The sequence below is a fragment of the Ammospiza caudacuta genome, chromosome Z, assembly GCF_027887145.1.
Source record: "Ammospiza caudacuta isolate bAmmCau1 chromosome Z, bAmmCau1.pri, whole genome shotgun sequence".
NCBI lineage: Eukaryota > Metazoa > Chordata > Aves > Passeriformes > Passerellidae > Ammospiza > Ammospiza caudacuta.
The window spans coordinates 12,994,556-13,013,243 of record NC_080632.1 but is presented as its reverse complement, the minus strand read 5'-3'; the positions used below and the strand labels follow the sequence as shown (position 1 = coordinate 13,013,243).

Here is an 18,688-nt window from a genome sequence, read left to right as displayed (position 1 = left end):
CATTTCACATTTCCAAGCTGTCTATACCAGAAAAGGCCCCTAAGTCTATTCAGAACCTCGATTCCCTTTCTGTGGTAGTAAAAAGTAGTGCAATGTCAAAGCTATTGCAGCCAGCTTCAGTACCAAACGTACTACCAGGACAGAAGGCTATCTGATCAAACTACTGCTTTTTACCTGTTTTAGTTTCAAACCCCAGAGCTCTGTACGGCAGTGCAAAGCTATGGTCTGACTGCATGAGTACAAAACCAAATTTGGCTGACTTGGAGATTTCCCTCTTCAGCTGCTTTTCTGAGTATGCTCTCATGGCAGCTTGTCTCATCTGCTCTCCTCTAGCAGGTAAGCAATCCATGCATGCACAGAGCTCTCAGGTAAAAACACCCAGAAGGAAGTTAGTCAGGAATCAAAATTAAATCTTGTGTCTCTGGTGCATGCAGGACCCAGCACTGGGGCCTCTGAAAGGCTGACAGTCAATATATGCCAGTCATAAGATAGCTTACATGGCAACAAACTTGCATTCTCTGGGGAATGAAAAATTAGTTCTCAATGCTCTTCTGCAAGTCTGCTCACAGTTTGTAAATGGAATAATGTTTTACTGTCTACAAACAAGAAATTAAAAACTTTTGTAATGTAGGAGGTAAAAATGGGTTTATAACAGGGGAGTGAGTAAATGTCGACTCGCGTTGCCTACTTATCATGCTGCTCAGCATAACCCCACCCTGCTACCTTGAGAAGTATAGGAATAGCCTATTTGAGCTATGAGGAGTAAAAAAAAAAAATCTCTGTAATCATATTCCTTGTCAGTGACCATGATTCTTGCATACTAGGGATATTTAAATCACTTATCATCAAACCCCCGACTAATGAGAAAGACAGCAGTGAAATATGAGAGGTTTCTATTTAGTGTTCAGGACAGTGGCACATCACCATACTGCTGTGCATCCAATATTTTGCACCAAGCCTTCTGTTTTAAAGTACTATTCTTGCTGAAACTGCAGATTTTTTGATGATTCCCATGGTGTGAAGGATAAAAAGCTACATCTACACATGAGCAATAAGTGGATTACATACATCAAGAATTAAGTGAAGCTGAACTATCTGTGTATGTCCTTGGCTAAGAGTAGCAAGAGAGAACTAGAATGGCAAGTGGCAGAGCACTATTCTTGCTCTGACTTTGATTTCTGCCAAGGCATATGATCACATCATGGAATGGATCATAGCAGTGCTTAAAAGAAAGCACATGAGAAAAGGCAAGCAAGAACTTACTACTGAGAGGCATCACATCATGCCTCCTGCACCAGGGCAGAGAGAATGTTCTGTGTTACCACTGAACATGCAAGAAACATCAGGAAATGAATGCTGATATTTGAGCACACACTGACAAAGCAGCAACTTGTCCCACAAAATTAAAATTAGTACATAATTCATTAATCAAATGAAAGAATAGGTGATACCTACAGAAAGTTCTGCACATAAGGTATATTGTTTGGCAAAAAATTGTTGCCCTACAAATCCTTCTGAAATAATCTTTTAAAAATACAATTTTTTCATCAGCTCCTGAAAATACTTGGGAGTAAACTGAGGAAGAAATTGCTTAACCTTCTGTTATTTCTGTAATTTAGTAAACCTGAAGAGCCTTCTAACTTGTACAGTCTATTTTCACACCCTTCAGATCAGACAGGATTGAGGTGAATACATCTGTGAGCAGGACAGGGATTAGTGACTCAGACCTCTGACGGGACTCCTAACCCTCCTGTCCCCCCACTGCTTTCTGCTTCACAGCTAAACCACCAATCTAGTCACCTCTTAAAACACCACACATCCAGCAATTTAAACACTCAGAAAGCTTTCATTTTGTGAAACTGGAAAAAGCGTACTGACTGAAGTAAGAGTAGCACTGAATTTTTGCATTTTCTTGACTAGCTTATAGAGGGAGATGTCAGCCTTGACGTTCTACACCTCCTTTCGTTGCTATGTATATTTACAGTTATGGAATCAGATACAGACTAGCATGAAAGCAGGATAAATACCAAACACAAATGCTTTACTGAATAATATTAGCTAAAAATGGGGAAAAATCTAGAATTTTTACCTCCCAGGAAGACCTTGAAAAAGGCTTACCTGAGCAAATGAACAAATCACATTTTTGTCTCTTACATGAAGAATCAGAGTTGGAAACGTTCATGATTGTTTCAGCAACTGTTCCATTATGAGAGGCTTCCACTTTCCCCAGGAAAAGAGACAGAACGACTCTGTGTGGACTCTTAAATATGAGTTTTAGAAAGCCAAAGAATTTGTAAGAGATAAAAGATTAGGGCAAAGATACAAACAAAATTTTTGAAATAATGCAAAGGATGACAGCCAAGTGTCAATGGGGGGCTCACAAAAAGGAGTCTGAGACCTAATCTGGCTCTATATTTCTTGGAGGTACCTGGCTCTTTCTGCTGTCTCTAAGCTGTACATCTTACCAACTGTACTTCTTACTCTTAACAGAAACTTGTAAGCCTCACACAAAGCTTCCATACCCTGCTCCTGAAGAGTGTGCTAGAGCTGTAGTAGCTTTAGGATTCAGGACCATTTCATAATTAGCCCTGTACTTCTGGTGGATAGGTCAGATATCTGCACAGCAGAAGACCATGACACTGTCAATACACAGACCAACTGCCTCTGTTATTCAACAGCTTTTTGTTGCCAGAGATTGTCATGCGGTTCCTACCCACTGTTTTGTTTTCAATCTAAAGAGCTCCTTCACATTGATCAGAGATCCAGAAAGCAATGTAACTTGTTGTAAGTGCTCCTACATTGCCTTCTTTTATCCACAATTTTTCTCATTTGTTCATGTTTCTTAGCACACACTACCTAAACTGGACATGGCACTCCACACTTAGTATACACTTCACATCACTGACTTTTTTGTTACATTCCTCTTTTGGAACCCCAATAGGCATTTGCCTTGTGACACAGCCATCTTGTGATGCATGATAACCCCCAGATCCTTTCAGGAATATCTATTGCCTAATCTTTTAGATGTTACTCCATTTATGTGATTATTTTTTGATAAATATAACATTTGATACCAGTTCCTATTGAGTTAGCATCTCATTTTCCTTTCTTATATAAACTTTCCAACTTACGAAAATTATTTTACACTCTACTGCTCTCCAGCATGATCACAGTCACTTCCACCTTGGTGTCAATGGCAAATTCAAATAAGGACATTCTCATTCTATCATCCACATCACTAAAACATCAAGTCATACCGGAACTCAAACAGACCCTTCAGCAACACAACCCAACAAATCCTTCCAATGCTGACACGTGCACGTGCCTCTGCATATCTGCACCCATGAACACATGTGTAGGCTTGTCCATCTACGTTCTGAATATAAGCATATTACACTGACCACAATACTTTGCTGGTTTTGATGTTGGTGTAGAGACAACTGACTCAGGTTGCCTTCTGCACATACAAAACCTGTGAACACAGCATGCTCACTGGTCTTCTCAAACTTGCACACTCGGCAACCACCCCTAGGAAATCAGACAGAGAAGTTTTACTGATGGACAGCACCATACACAAAGCTTAGCACACTGGAAAAATCTATTTTGTTTTAAGAAGTCGTTCTACAAAACACTCCACCAAGAAATAAAAGCAAAACATGCTTTCAAAAGTTAATATCAAGCTTAAAAAGAAACTTTCTTTTTTTTTTTTCCTACGTGCAATATTGAACAGTGAGTTGTGGTCATAACACAGAATTACTCTGCGAAATTGTATAAAACAACATATTTTTCTGAACATATTTAGAAGAAAAAAAGGAAAAAAAATTGCAGGCTCATGTTAAAAATTTGCTTAGCTATGCAAAGCTGCTAAGCAAACGTGGAAGTAACTGCAGAAAAGAAAGTGGCAGACTTGCACAGCCTTGCTAGCGGGGTGCTCAGAGTTACACTGCTGTCAAAAATTCCCCAGGTAAACATAAAAAGAAATAGTTAGTGCTGAAGCATTTTTACAAATTCCTCAGAGATACCTTAAATATTAATAAGTACATATTTTAAAACAGTCTTTTAATTATTAAGGCATGTGCACGTACACTATATTAATGTACAACTGAATAAAATCTGTTTTCCCACAAGACTCACCTCAAAGTGTGGGGATATTTTGGTTTTTTTTTTGGGGGGGGGGGTTGGCTTGGTTTTTTGTTTTTTTTTTTTTGTTGGCTTTTGTTTTGTTGGGTTTTTTTTATTGTTGTTGTCTCTCCAGAGAAATCCTTGTAAACCCAAACTAACATGTTCAAACGAATAAAATCCAGTGATCTGGCAGTTTTTAAGAACCGATTACTGACATGGTTTTGAATGTTTCTTAGATGAAATCAGTAACTAACACCTTCACATTAATCGATTGGTGTCAGCAGAATTCTGGAGAGCTATGCCACAGGCTCCAACACCAAAGTAGTAATCAATTAAGGAAGTCAGCTGAAAAAAATGATGCAAAGATCAGAGTTGTCAATGGCAAAATAATCTCATCTCAGTGGTGTTAAAGGAAGAGTAAAATAATGCAACATACTTACTTCATAGTGTAAGAAAACAGCTTCAAACAAAGATTTAGTAATCAAATCATTGTCAAATAAATATATCAATTAAAATATATGAAGAAATTCTTCAGGAATATGTATTTTGGGCCATATTTATATAATCTTATAAAAGATACATGTTAGTATAAGTCGCATAAGCCTTTCAAAAATGTTTTTATGGTATTATGTAACATATTGCTAAAACACCCACGGATTTTTATTTAGAGAATACTAATACTTGAAACAAATAATAAAAAGGTAAACACCAAGATAAATGTACATCCAGTTTACTTATTCAAAACTAATTAAAATTTTTATACATTTTACACACTTTCTGCGTAGGGGCAAAAAAGCCACTGTTTTTCTGCTGTATCCACTCATCCATAAATAAGTCTGAAGCGCAAATAACCCTGCTTTGCTGAGCTGCTAAGTTCTTGGACCTGCTGAGTTAGCAAGGATGTCCACAGCAGGGTGTTGAGAAGGGCAGTGTTAAATACTGTTCAAAATTGGGTTCTCATTTCTCCATAGTCTTTGTTTGGCTATCACCATCATGAGGGCCTCCACCAAACTGCATGCCATAGAAAGCTACCTGACACAATCTGTAGTGCATTCTTTACCTTCCAGAAGCAAACCATCAGAATCTATTAAAATTACTTTACGCTGATAGCACTAGAGACATGACAAATCACAGGCCAAGAGTCAGATACCAAAGAATGTGTCTCAGGGCGTTGGGGCCAGGCCCATTTGCAAGCAAATGATATTGTACGGAGCTGGCATGCTCAGTGCATGACAAACTGATGCAATTTCAGTACTGTCGGAGAAGCTGGGTGAGATTTCTCTGATGCTGGCTATGGTTAGTGTACAGAATTGTGCAGAGTTCCCAGATTTGAATCACTTGGGGCCTGAAAGGGCTTCACTTGACAAGCCACAAATAATTACACTACACTCTTTCTATTGTACTCTATTACTTTGCCTCTTATCTCTATGCTTTGAGCACTCATGAACAAGCAAGGTCGCTTCTATTTTGACCATGATGCAACAAAACATTGTTCTTTTGTGATATGATAAATAAAACACAGCCCTGCAGACTAAACATTTTTATCAGGTCCATTTTCCACTTTTATAAGCAACAACAACTTTGGGAGCTTGTTAGAAGAGTAGAGGTTGGAAATAACCATGCAGGAAAGTTCATGAGCTTTTCACTTAGGAGTGTGATATAGCTATCTCGTTATTGTAAAAACTCATTTGAGCAATAGGGCATTAAGTTCTTAGCCTGTAACAGATAACGGTTGTATCTGTGATTACTTTAAGCAGGTTTTTACCCCCTTTCAAATCAGCAATTTTTGACAATTTAAGTAGCAAAAAAAAGCTTTGAATGTGCAGCATGTTACCATTTCTTTCCTATACACCAAACACACTTCAAAACTAACCTTTTCTTTTTCACTTCACAAAATGTATTTTTTAAATACTTAGTCAGTTAGGAAAGTTTTGTGTTAGTAGAATTATCCTGGCCACTGCATTCAGAGAAAGTAATGCTAACATTCACAATTTATTAAAAAAAAAAAACCAAAACAAAAACAAAATAAAGCAAGGAAAAGAAAAAGCAAACAGCAATGACTTTCCTGATTTAAGTAACTAACTTCAAGTCATCTTTTCTTAGTATACAGAACAATTTATTTCAGGAGAAATGTCCTTCTTTCTCCCACCAGTTAGACAAAAAAAATCACTCTTTTAATTTAGAGTTCTATACTATGAACCAGATGGTACAAGGTTTTTTCACCCTTAAAACTCTGTTTAGAGGTTTTCTAAAGCTGCAGTTATGTAATTGCAATGACAAGCCAGGAAAGAAAAAATTCAAATATGAAGACTAAATGTATGTAGAGAAAAAATTATTCTAACAAGAACCCTCAAACTGTTTCTGGTTCCCTTTATGATATTCTCCTTATTTTCCAGATAAATATATAGTAGCAAGTAGGTAACAAAAGACAAAATCTTAAAAGACTTCTTAGCTACAAGTGCTGAACTTCTTACAAAGTATACTTTCCTACTTTGCCTCTAATTCAGGCCAACATAAGGACTGAGTTACTTGAGAGAAGAAAACTACTATGCCAGAATAACGTGCTCATCAAGATCTTAGTGAATTTCTTTCAAAAAATATTGTCTCCCTCTTCTCAAATGGCAAAAGGAATCCATGGCAAAACTTCAATGTCTGATATTGAAACATTTCTGACAAGGGAAAAGGTAAAACCAAAATTAGGAATGGATTTTGACAGAGACGACAAATATGAAAAGGAAATCATTAAATAAAAAACTCCAACAAAACCCATCAACCTCCCCCACCCAAACCAAACAACAAACACCAAAACAATAAAAAAATCCACCCCAAACTTAGCCATACTTCAGAATGTACTTGAGCTTTCTAGTCACTGTGTCAGAGGCAATGGTGCAAAACCACTATTCCTACCAATCACACAATCACACCCACATTCTGAACACTCAGCAAAAGGAAAGGCCTTTGACATTTCTATTCAACACCAAAAATAGATATTGTCACTAATTACTGACTTTTTATACTCCCTTGCTAGAACATAAACCTGGAAGGGAGGTCTTTGACTTTTACTGAGAGAATGAATCCCTAATTAGAAAACAGTTTTCAAATGTCGTCCATCTTGTTTGTAAGAATGAAGCATTTCAAAACTTTATAGGAAGTATGTCATCACAGGAGATAATTTTCCTCAGAATTTGGAACAAATAAGAAAAAATAATAGGCTAATATGTTTGCTGATTCTATAATGACATAACTGTCAAATTCAATGCTGATGTGCATTTTTCTTGAATATCCATTTCTTCATATATTGAAAGCACAGCTAATATTTTTATTACATTCCCTGACATTACCATAAATTTACTAGTCCATTAATTTACTAATAAACTGAAGACATATTCCCTTTTTTCTTTCTCCACATCTTAAAAGAACAAGAAAGTCAGACTGTAATCACCATCACAGCTCAGCTGCAAGGAAGACACATGATCTGTCATATTCCTGGTAAGAGCTTGATTACTAAATAGAGTAGAGAAGGGAATCTATACACAAAGAAAGAGTCCTGTGCAAAACCAGAAGTAGAAGCAGTTAGCTGTATTTCTCAACACACACGGTCCTTTTTCATGAAAGCAGTCTATTGTCATTAATGCAGACCTGTTGCTGAACAATTGATTATTTCACTATCTAATCAAGACTTTGCTCATCCTTTTGTAAAAGATTATAAGGGAAGCTTTAGATTTCATTATTTTCCAATCTGAAGATACTGCAGTACTTGAATACCTTCTGCTCTGGTATAAAAAGGGGGTCCATTTTTAAAAAATGAAGCAATCACATGAGAGACAAGATATATAAAAAATAAAATAATGAAGATAAGTAATTCTTGTCTTACCATTTTCAAGTTAACCTAGTGGGACAGAAGATTTTCACAGAAGTTTTGTACTGTTTACACTCTGTTAAAGAATTAAGTACTCAAATAGTAAGAATATCTTTGGATATGCAATGCTTTTCACAGCATCTCACCAGGAAAGAACTGATGCTCAAGTGCAGGCAACCCCTTTAAAGAGTGACTTTTGAAACTATGTGCAGCATGTACATTATCCCACACCTGTCTCACAGAGGCCCTGGACTTAACTGGGTCCTTTGGGTCCCACAAACACCGTGACATCTAAATAAATAATACACTAGATGGAGGTTGCAGTGGAGGTTTGGCTATCACTTCTCATAAATTACTTAGCATAGTCAGTACCCTACACTGAGGGCAAATTCAACAACCAAATTCATCTTCTCAGATTTCCTATGGATACACGCCTAGAACCAAAGGTTTTTTTGAACAAGAGGTGGAGCTCTCACTGCACCAACAGAGGAGGAATGAGAAGAAACATACTTTGTTTCAAACCCGGCATGGACATGGGCTCCTTACTCATGGTATACTCCTTCTGTCTCATCTTATTTCAATGCCTGAAAGTATCCAAGCCTGATTGCTGTGCCCCAAATATTTTATTAAAAACAAAAAACCAAAACCCTACAACATTTATTGGTTTATGAAATGTGAAATTTATAACACAATATATATAGGTTGAAATAATAATTTTGTTTACAGGAAGAGGATATTCATGCTTTAGCTGTAAGACTTATCATGACACCTCAAAATAAGTTGATTAACAGACAACATACACTTCTCCTTTCATTTTCTATTAAAAATACAATGCCACTTTCAAAGGGAACGACAACACATCTGTTTTGTCTTTAAAATCCTCTCACAGAACATTCTCCAAAATGCTATTTTAGTCTTCCACAAACCACAAAAAATGCAGGCTTATAGAAAACTGAAAATGAAGAGTTGATACAAGTCCTCATATAATTCCTGTAAACACAAAAATATAATGGCTACTGATAGCAAGAATATTCAGAATACAATGGCCTCAAAGACTCCACTAACACACTTCCATGGTGCATACCTAAACCAAGCATTTCCACTGCACCCAAGTGCAACACTGAAGTTATCCCACCGAGCACCCTGCACAGAAGCACCTCTTCGGTATCATATTCCAAGTGAAATTCCAAGATAACTTAATAAATTCCATAACAATGGTCACTAACTATCAATTAAACCTGGAATTAATTACATCAGGTGCTGTGTTCAAATTCAAAGACCGATCAAAATTGCACTGCAGTAAGAAAAAGGGAGAAATCTATTCCATCTCCCTCATGCTGCATTTTAAAGTCTGGTGTGTTCTCACTCTGGCTAGTGAAGAATATACTATGTACTTGTTTAACACTATCTTTGTGGACAAGATTTTACAATTATCACGACTTGATGCTATCCGGAAACATCACCAGGACAGTTAAGCATGAATCCTCTGATGAAATAATTCCACTGATAGTACTACATTACTAAACAAATGTTGTCACCAATACCTCCAAAAGATACAGCAGAATTCAAATATATCTTTATTGTGATATAGATATATTCTATAAATAGAATATATACCTCCAATCTTTCTGAAAATGTACCGCTACCTCCAATCTTTCTGAAAATGTAAATTCCTCATTAAACCTGCAAACCAGTAGATCTTGGGAGATGAACGGATAATACATGTTTTGCAGTTAGAGTGTACTGATAGAATGTGTCAACTTTTGCTCTTTCAGATGGAAAATTGATAGAGGTAATAATGCTGCTGCTCCTCTACTCAGCTGTCAACCCTCCCATCACAAATAAAGCAAAAGGTATTTCCTGCTCAGAGAAATCTTAGATGGCCCTTTCCAAAAAGATTCCATGACTGTGAAGCAGGGGCCTTCAGGCAATTGCCCAGCAATTGCAGATCACTGGAGCTACACGTGTCTCTCTGATCTGTCCACAGCTCCAACTGATCGCTGTATACAAATTCAGCCAGTTTTCACTTTGGCTTTACCTCTTCCTATTTTCTTCTTTAGCTGCCATCATGTGCACTGCAAAATTCTTTGTGTCTTACTTTACACTCTTCAAGTTCCCACTGCATACCAAGTGGTCAGTTTCATACCACTGACAAAGTCTGTCAAACTGGAAAACTGACTGGAGGAAAGAAATTTAATCATCACTGCTGACAAATGCAGAAGTTATCGACTGAGAAAAATTAGGAAAAAAAACTATGTTTAGAAACAGCAATCTGGCTTAAATTACCTAGTCTATTTCCTCCCCTAATATGTTCCACCTTCATTGGAACATCAAACTCACCAAAACCAATGATCAAAATAGCATTTTTCTGACATTACAGAATCACTGACATCTGTCAAATTATCTTTTATCGTCTTCATTATCCCTGCAGGAGAGAAATGCATCTGTACAGACTTACTTTGACGCCGGTAGAGCAACCAGGACATTTGAAAACCCTCTATGAAGACACTAAGACTGTGAAAGACTAATTTGATCTAATAGATTGAGTACTTCTGTTTAACTTCCTTGAACTTGGAGTGACTGCTGCGTCACTGATTTCTATTTCTGACCCAAGGTTAATACATGGTGAGCTTACAAAAGCCCGACCGGTATGCAAGTCGTCTTCACGCTGGTAGATTTCACACTCAAGGCACTCAAAATATGTTCAGATTTTTTAAAACTACCAAGTTTACACAGTATAGAAAACTAAAAGTTAAAGGGCTAGAACACTAATACTTTGAAATCTTTTTACATAAACTCATAGTTACTCCCTCTGTACTTTATCATTAAAAAAAAAAGAATAAATATTGCCCCTTTATAATCTGCTATAATGCCTTGTTGTGGGTCTTCATAGAAGAACAACTAAAAACTTCCCTTTTTGACCCTATGTACAATAATTTTAACAGCAAAGAATGCTGAAATACATAAACTTTACCAAACTTTAGATCCTTGTGATTTTATACTTCCATGAAGAGAAGTACAGTCTTGTAATTTAACTGCTGCTTCTATGGAGATAAAGTGAATGAACTTTCAAAAAGCCCACATTAGTTTACGATCTCACATGTCAGATGTTGCTTCTACAATTGCAACTACAGGAGCAATCTGGAGAGTCGTATTGGAAGTGTTAATTAAAAGTGCAGTAAGCACTTGTGTCAGTCAAGTATGCCCTCTGCTCTACAACACATTTAAATGTATGTCACCTTGACCTGCAATATACCACTGTAAAATTTTTTTGGTCAATATAAATCAAATGTACACTAATTTATTCAGTAAGTTTCCTGGGATCTGAATCAACATTAGAAATCTAACTAGTATTTATTATTCTGTTATTGACAAAGGGAGCATATTTAAATGACAACAAGAACACGTGGGTGTCATTTCGAAGTTGAATTGTTCTCTAGGGACATCCTTAGTAAGCGCCTACATTTAAAGGTCATTCACTGCCAAATTATGAACAACTGTTGCATTTATTAGCACAGGCTCAATAGTTTAGAAGCTAGTGTCATCAATTTAAACTGACAATGAAATTTAATTGTCCACCAAGAAAACTGACATTTCCCATATTCTGTGTTTCATCATTTTATGTACACTCCAAACAGAACTGGAACAAGTGCAAGTTTACTCTGGGGTCTTTCCTTGGGTTTTTTTGTGTAGGGGATGAGGGAAAATGACTTTCAAGATTTTGTATCAGATGAACAGTGCTTTAGAAAAGCTGAGCTCCTGAAACAAACACTTTTGAAAGAACTGTGTTTCCCATTTATTTTATTGACAGAATCCAATCTCAAGCATTGTATAATTATATTTTTCCCTAATTTTTCTTTCTAATCTTTTATATCCCTAGTATTTTATTTCTCTGGTCAAGACCTCCCTTTCTATTTCATAATTGCACTGTAGTTTTTCCTTTGAAGCTAGACAGAAATTTCCACTTTCTATGGCAAGTCATTTCCTCCCTCTCCGCAGAACTGATGGATCTCTGGCCATTCCACTTTCCAAGTGATGCCTAGCCACATCAGGGAAAAAAGAAAATAATCTAAAACAACAGGCCTAAGCTGAAAACAAACCAATTGGTAATGAATTCCCATAAAGAAAAGGACAAATACCCCTTTTGTGTCCTATCTTTTCAGGAAGTAAGAACACACAGCAGCAGCCTGCATCCAGGGGAACTGGATTCGGTTCTGCTAAAGATAAGGAACTAGAAACACAGGGATGTCAGGGAAGCGTGCTAGGGCTGCAATGCAGAGCCACCATAGAGAGGAACAACTCTCCCTTCAGTCCCTCATTTCATGCAGGAGGTCATCACCATCACTGTTTTCAGCAAAGACGCCACAACAACCATCACCACTCTTCTCAGAAAACCACCCGTGGCTGCTGCTTGTCTGCAATGGCCCCGGCAGTCACAGTGCGGAAGGCACCCTCTGAAACCTCCCAGCTGGTGGGCAGTCTGCAAGCCAGCAATCTTCCATCTGCTTCCAACACCTTTTCTGCTATTCTCAATTGCATATGCTCTGATAGTTCCTTGTTCCAGCTACTCCAGTCCAACAAAACACTTTAATTTTGACCAAGTTAGCACTTGTGGGAAAAACAACACAGTAAAAGGATCAACTGCGTAAAGTGGAACTTCTGTGATCACAGAATTATGTGATAGTTTGGGTAGGAAGAGACTTTTAAAAGTCATCTAATCCACTCCTTCTGCAATAAGCAGGGACAACTTCGTCTAGGTCAGGCTGCTAAGTCAGAGTCCCATCCAGACTGGTCTTAAATGTTTCCGGGGATGGGCCATTTGAAACCTCTCTGGGCAATCTGTGCAGGATTTCATTATGCTCACTGTAAAAACTGTGTTCCTTATGTCTAATCTGAATCTAGTCTCTTTTAGTTTAAAAGCACTCTCCTTTCCACTGAAAAGGCCTACTACTACAAAGCCTGTCCTCACCTTTCTTAAAAGCCCTGTTTATTGCAAATATGGAGCACCAAAGTCCTCTCTTCTCCAGGTTGGACACACGAACTCGCTTAGCCTTTCCTCACAGAAAGAGGAAAGCAGAAGTGCTCCATGCCTCTGATCCACTTTTTGTGGTCCTTTTCTGGACTGATTCCAACAGTCCCCTTTCTTATGCTAGGGACCCCAGGGCTGGATGTGGCAGACCCGTTCCAGGTGGGCTCTCCCCAGGGTGGAGCAGAGCAGAGCAGAGCAGAGCAGAGCAGAGCAGAGCAGAGGGCAGAATCCCCTCCTCACCCTGCTGCCCACCCTGCTTTGGCTGCAGGGCACATTTGGCTCTCTGGGCTGTGAGTGCCCATGGCTGGGTCATGTCCAGCCCCTCACCCACCAGCACCCCCAAGCCCTTCTGGGCACAGCTGCTCTTGTCCCTCCATCCCCCAGCCCGGAGTGATAACAGAGATTGTCCAAACCCAGGTGCAGCACCTTGCACTTGGCCTTTCTGAATCTCATTAAGATCCCACAGGCACACTTCTGGAGTTTATGCAGGTCCCTCTGGATGGCATCCTGTCTTCAGTAGAGTAACCACACCATTCAGCTTGGTGCCATCTGCTAATTTTGTGAGGGTGCACTCGATCTTTTTGTCTGTGCCATTGATATTAAATAATACTGGTCCCAGGACAGACCCCTGAGGGCACCACTTGCCACTGACATCCTCTGGGACTCTGAGCCATTGGCCACCACCCTCTGGAGGCGACCATCCAACACATTCTTGTGCATCTAGCAGCTGACCTGCAGAACCCACACCCGTCCAGTTTAGAGAGGAGGATGTTATGGGGGCCATGTCAAGGCCTTACTGAAGCCCAGGTAAACGACACCTGCAGCCTTTCCCTCGGGCACTGATGCAGCCACTCCATCCCAGAAGGCCACCAGGCTGCTCGGGCAGGACTCACCCTTGGTGCAGCTGCCCTGGCTCCCTGTGCTCCATGTGCCTTGGCAGAGCTTCTGGAAGCTCCTGGAAGATCCGTGTCCCGGGATCTTCCCGGGCATGGACGGGACACTGACAGGTTGGTAGTTTGAAAGGTCCTTCTTTCTATGCCCTTTAAAGATGGGTACTCCTTTTTCCAGTCACCTCAAATTTCACATGACTTTTTAAATATCTAGGAGAGTGGCTTGGCAACTATATCAGCCAACTCCCTCAGGACTCTGGCATGCATCTCATCAGCATCCTTAGTCTCAGGTATGTTCAGGTTCTTCATGACCTCTTTCATCTCTTACAACTTACTTCCCCATTCCCTGCCTTGCAGTCTATCCACTCAAGAACTGTGGGGAAAAGAGATCCACAAATGAAGAGTGAAGCAAAAAAAAGTTAAGCAGCTCAGCCTTTTCTTGTCTTTTGTTACCAGTTTGCCAGTAGTGTTCATAGGCAGTACACTTTCTTTGGCCTGTAAACCACACTTTTAAATGCTAATGTCGTAAAGCTGCTGATGAAAATGAACATAAAGCGGATTACCTATATAATTTCACAGCTAGTACAGAGCAACGGAAAGCTTTCATTAACTTCAGTTTTGCTGTAAGGACGACATAAAGTATACCCCTTTGAATTTCTGCACTTGAAACAATACTTATGCAAATTATTTAATAATCACAAATTGACAATTAGACCAGCATAAGTTTTTCTCATGAATAGTCCTTTAAAACAGAAAGGAAAGACACAACGTTATTATCAAGGCAGTTTTCCATATCCTCTCCTACAAGCATGCCCAACTCAGACAAACTTCAGCTACACTACCTCATACAGTTTCATGATCAGCATAAAGTATGATCATGGCTCGTATGGATGTAGAATAGAATCCCCTCACCTGAATAAAATGGCAAAATAATCATGCAGGAAAAACTACCAAAATCTACTAAACCACAGCAACTTTCAGATCCATGAGACTGACTCACCACCAGTAAATGACTCAAGAGGAAAAATGCTGTAACAATCAACAGTGTTGTCATAGAACATGCTTGCTCTCAGGACCCTTTTCTTGGAAGACTCCTAGAATCATATGGTTTCATTTCTTATTTCTTTGAAGCTTACACAGCTTAACATTTATTAAATTTTAAAAACCCATATCCTCTAGACAGTATTACATTTAAAGAAATAGAAACTCACTAAATGCAAATACTAAAAATAAACATTACTATGAGAAGTTCTATTTGTGTAATATGCACATCTTAGAAATCACTCTGTCATTTCGACTAACCTGCCCACTAGGACGTGGTGGAATCAGTCTGCGCTATTGTAATTACACTCAATCACATTTAGTTCAAAATGTTTGAAAGCCAACTCCCCAAAACCACACAGGTGTCTTGTACAGAGTCACTTACATTTAAGTCCACCCAAAAGGCAAAAGTATTAATGCTGCTACACTCCCACATTAACACAACTAAAGTGGTTTACCTTTTGCAAGGCCTGCAAACACTTGCTAGTAGTGAAGACCAAATAATATACAGTATAAGGAAGATGAACTTGCTTCAAGGAACTATGACTACCTATATGGATTAATCTTCTAGAAGTTCTACAGGATTCAGATTTTTTTTCTAAGCTAGTAAATGAATTTATTTAATAGAGGAAGCACATTTTGAATATCCACTTTCAGATAAATACCTTGGGTTTTGGTCCAGCTGTCTCCACCAAGCACCACGTGAATATGCTACTGTCCAACAGTTTTGTGAGGTGAAAAAACTACTGAGAACAAAAAGGACCTCTAAAACCTGTGCAAACTAATCTGCCTGTTCAAGGGGAGCCAGCTATACAGCTGACTACCCAGGATAGCGTCCAGCCAAGTTTTGAGAATGTGCAAGGATGGAGACTTCACAGTCCTCAGGGCAACCTATGCCAGTGCTCGACCACCCTCATGATAACAAGCCAGTCTTGTCATATGTTTAAAGAGCTATCCCTGTGTTCTGGTGTTTGCCCACTGCCCTCTCTCCTGTCACCGGGCACCAACACGAAGAGTCTGGCCCTCTCACTCTGGCCATTCAGGTCATCGGTACATATTGAAGAGACATCGTTGCCCCTTTTCTTCTCGAGGATGAGCAGTCCCGGCTCTCTCAGCCTCTCCACATGCAAGAGATACTCCAGCCCCTTCACCTGGACCCCGCAGGGTGGAGCGGCGAGGGAGCAGCTGCCTCCCGGAGCGTCCTCGCCGCTCACGCCGCACCCGCCTCTGTCGCTGCTGTCGCCCCGCACAACAGCGCCCGAGTGAGGCAGCAGGTGTCTGGCGGGCTGAGGCCATGCTCCCCGTGCCGAGAGGGGCAGAGCAGGGAAGGGCTGCGCTGGGCAGGGCACGGCTCCCTCCGGGCCGGCCTGGACAAGGAGGACATGGCTGGGGTGCACAGAGCAGGGCTGGGATGGCTCTGCAGGACACGGTTGGCAGGGCAATGCTGGAGAGAGCAGGGCGGGGCAAGGCTGGGCAGAGCTGGGGAGAAGGCTGGCGGGGCAGGACGGGCTGCGCTGGTCACGGCACGGCTGGGCAGGGCAGGTCGGGGCCGGCCTGGGCACGGAGGGCAGGACGGCCCCGGCACACTGATGTCTGCCCAGCGCTGCAGCGCAGCCCCCGCTGGTTGCCGGGACTTGGCCTCCCCGAGGCGCGGGCGTGCTCCGCCCCGGCGCACCTCACCGTGTATCCCCGCTCCAGCTCGCTCGCCTCGTATCGGAAGGACGGGATGAACACCTCCATGCCGGCTCCCCTCAGCGCGGCGGCAGCCCGGCCGCCATCTGCGCGCCCGTCACGTGATCATGCACCACGTGACATGGGCCGGGCAGGAGGCGGGCTGGGCCCCGCACCGCGCGGCCCTTCGCGCTGCCGGGATGAGGAGGGAGGAGGTTCCACTGGAGAAAAGGTGCTTTGAAACAAATGGTGCTCCACAGCGTAGGCTTCTGGTTCAGCCGGAGCTGCAGCAGTACTGCGGAGCACACAAAAAGCGGAGGGAAAAAAAATTAAATTCCGGAGGGCCGAATTTATCCGGTCCTAAATTCACAATGCAGCTCAAACCTGAATCACAGAATCATTAGGGTGGAAGGGACCTCTGGAGATCACCAAGAGCAACCCCATGCCAAGGCAGGGTCACCTAGAGCAGGTGACACGGGAACACACCCAGATGGGTTTGGAGAGAGGAAGACTCAGGCCCCCTGAGCAGCCTGTTCCAGGGCTCTGCCACCCTCAGTGCAAAGTTCTTCCTCAGGCTGAGGTGGAATTTCTTGTGTTGTAGTTTATGTCTATTACTCCTTGTACTACCACTAGGCACTACTGAAAAGAATCTGGCACCATCTTCTTGGCACCCGACTTTGAGATTAATGAGATCCCCTCTCAGTCTTCTGCAGACTAAACAGGCCCAGTTCCCACAGTCTCTCCTCTCCAGATCCCTTATCATTTTTTGGCTTCCACCAGACCCTCTTGAAGTAGTACCTTGTCTTTCTGGTACCAAGACTAGAATTGAACACAACACTCCAGATGTGGAATCACTGGAGCTCCCTCCACCTGCGGGCCACGCTCTTCCTGACGCACCCCAGGACGCCACGGGCACAGCCAGCTCATGGCCAGCTTGTCATACACAAGGACTCCCAGGTATTTCTCCACAGAGCTGCTCTCCAGCAGGTCAGCCCCAGCCTGTGCTGGTACTTGGGGCTATTCCTGTATATGTTACCCCTGTGCATGACCCTACATTTGCTCTCACTGAACCTCATGCCACTTCTTGCCACTCAACGCTTCAGTCAACCAAGCCCGCTGAATGGCAGCACAGCCTTCTGCTATGACTAGGTCAGTCAATAAACAAATGCTGCACCTCTAGTAGCGCCTGTTGGGAACAGACATGAAATTAAGAGGGGAAAAAAAAAAAGTGGCACTCAGGAAAGTTCCCTATGTTGTGTGTGTTCCCAAGAGGCCACCTCTTAACTTTGTTATTTAGCAAAGAAAACCATATCATTTCAGAGAACTGTAGGTGATTCCTCACCACTGGAGAAATTAAATAAGACTCCAGAATAGGCAGCTGTTTTGATGGCTTAAAGAATAATGGAGGCAGAAACAGAAGGTTTCTAAATGCACACCAAGTGCATTTAGGAGGCCAGGCTGTTGGCACAGGCAACTGCTTTGACTTCACACAAATTTGCCAATTCCAAGCTCCAAACCATGTGGAAGCAAAATGTCAACAAACTGCCACTGTATTAAACAGTGTATCTTCAAACTCACCTGAGAGTGAGTCCAGAGAGTCTCAGGCACTACCTGAGACAACCTCACTGATCTTTTAGAGTAGCTACTGTGATAAATCCATGACCATAGAGGGTTTGATCTTCACAAGTAGATCCAAGTACAAAAACATTCCTTAAAAATAGTCAGAAAACAAATTTATCTGATGTCTGTGGCTTATGCTGTGAGCTTTTTGAAATTTATTTTGAAAACTAACTTGTTTCTTTCTAGATTAATAGCATGGGAGAGGGAGAGGGAGAGGGAGAGGGAGAGGGAGAGGGAGAGGGAGAGGGAGAGGGAGAGGGAGAGGGAGAGGGAGAGGGAGAGGGAGAGGGAGAGGGAGAGGGAGAGGGAGAGGGAGAGGGAGAGGGAGAGGGAGAGGGAGAGGGAGAGGGAGGGAGATTACTGTGGTGGGGAAACAGCAAGCCAAAGGCCTACAAACTGAATTCTGACTTGAGCCTACAGAAGCTATGAGAAAGCTGACAGCTCTTGAGAACAGAG

The 18,688-nt window shown here is 41.2% G+C and overlaps 1 protein-coding gene across 1 annotated transcript in view; it reads right to left on the bottom strand.

The window, feature by feature from the left end:
* Nucleotides 1-16,712, bottom strand: part of SNX24 (sorting nexin 24) — an 88,707-nt gene extending 71,995 nt beyond the window's left edge. The window contains exon 1 of the mRNA XM_058823239.1: nucleotides 16,622-16,712. Coding sequence (XP_058679222.1) covers nucleotides 16,622-16,681 — 60 coding nt within the window. The 5' untranslated portion in view covers nucleotides 16,682-16,712. The remainder of the gene's footprint in view (nucleotides 1-16,621) is intronic.
* Between the last annotated feature and the right edge of the window lie 1,976 nt (nucleotides 16,713-18,688).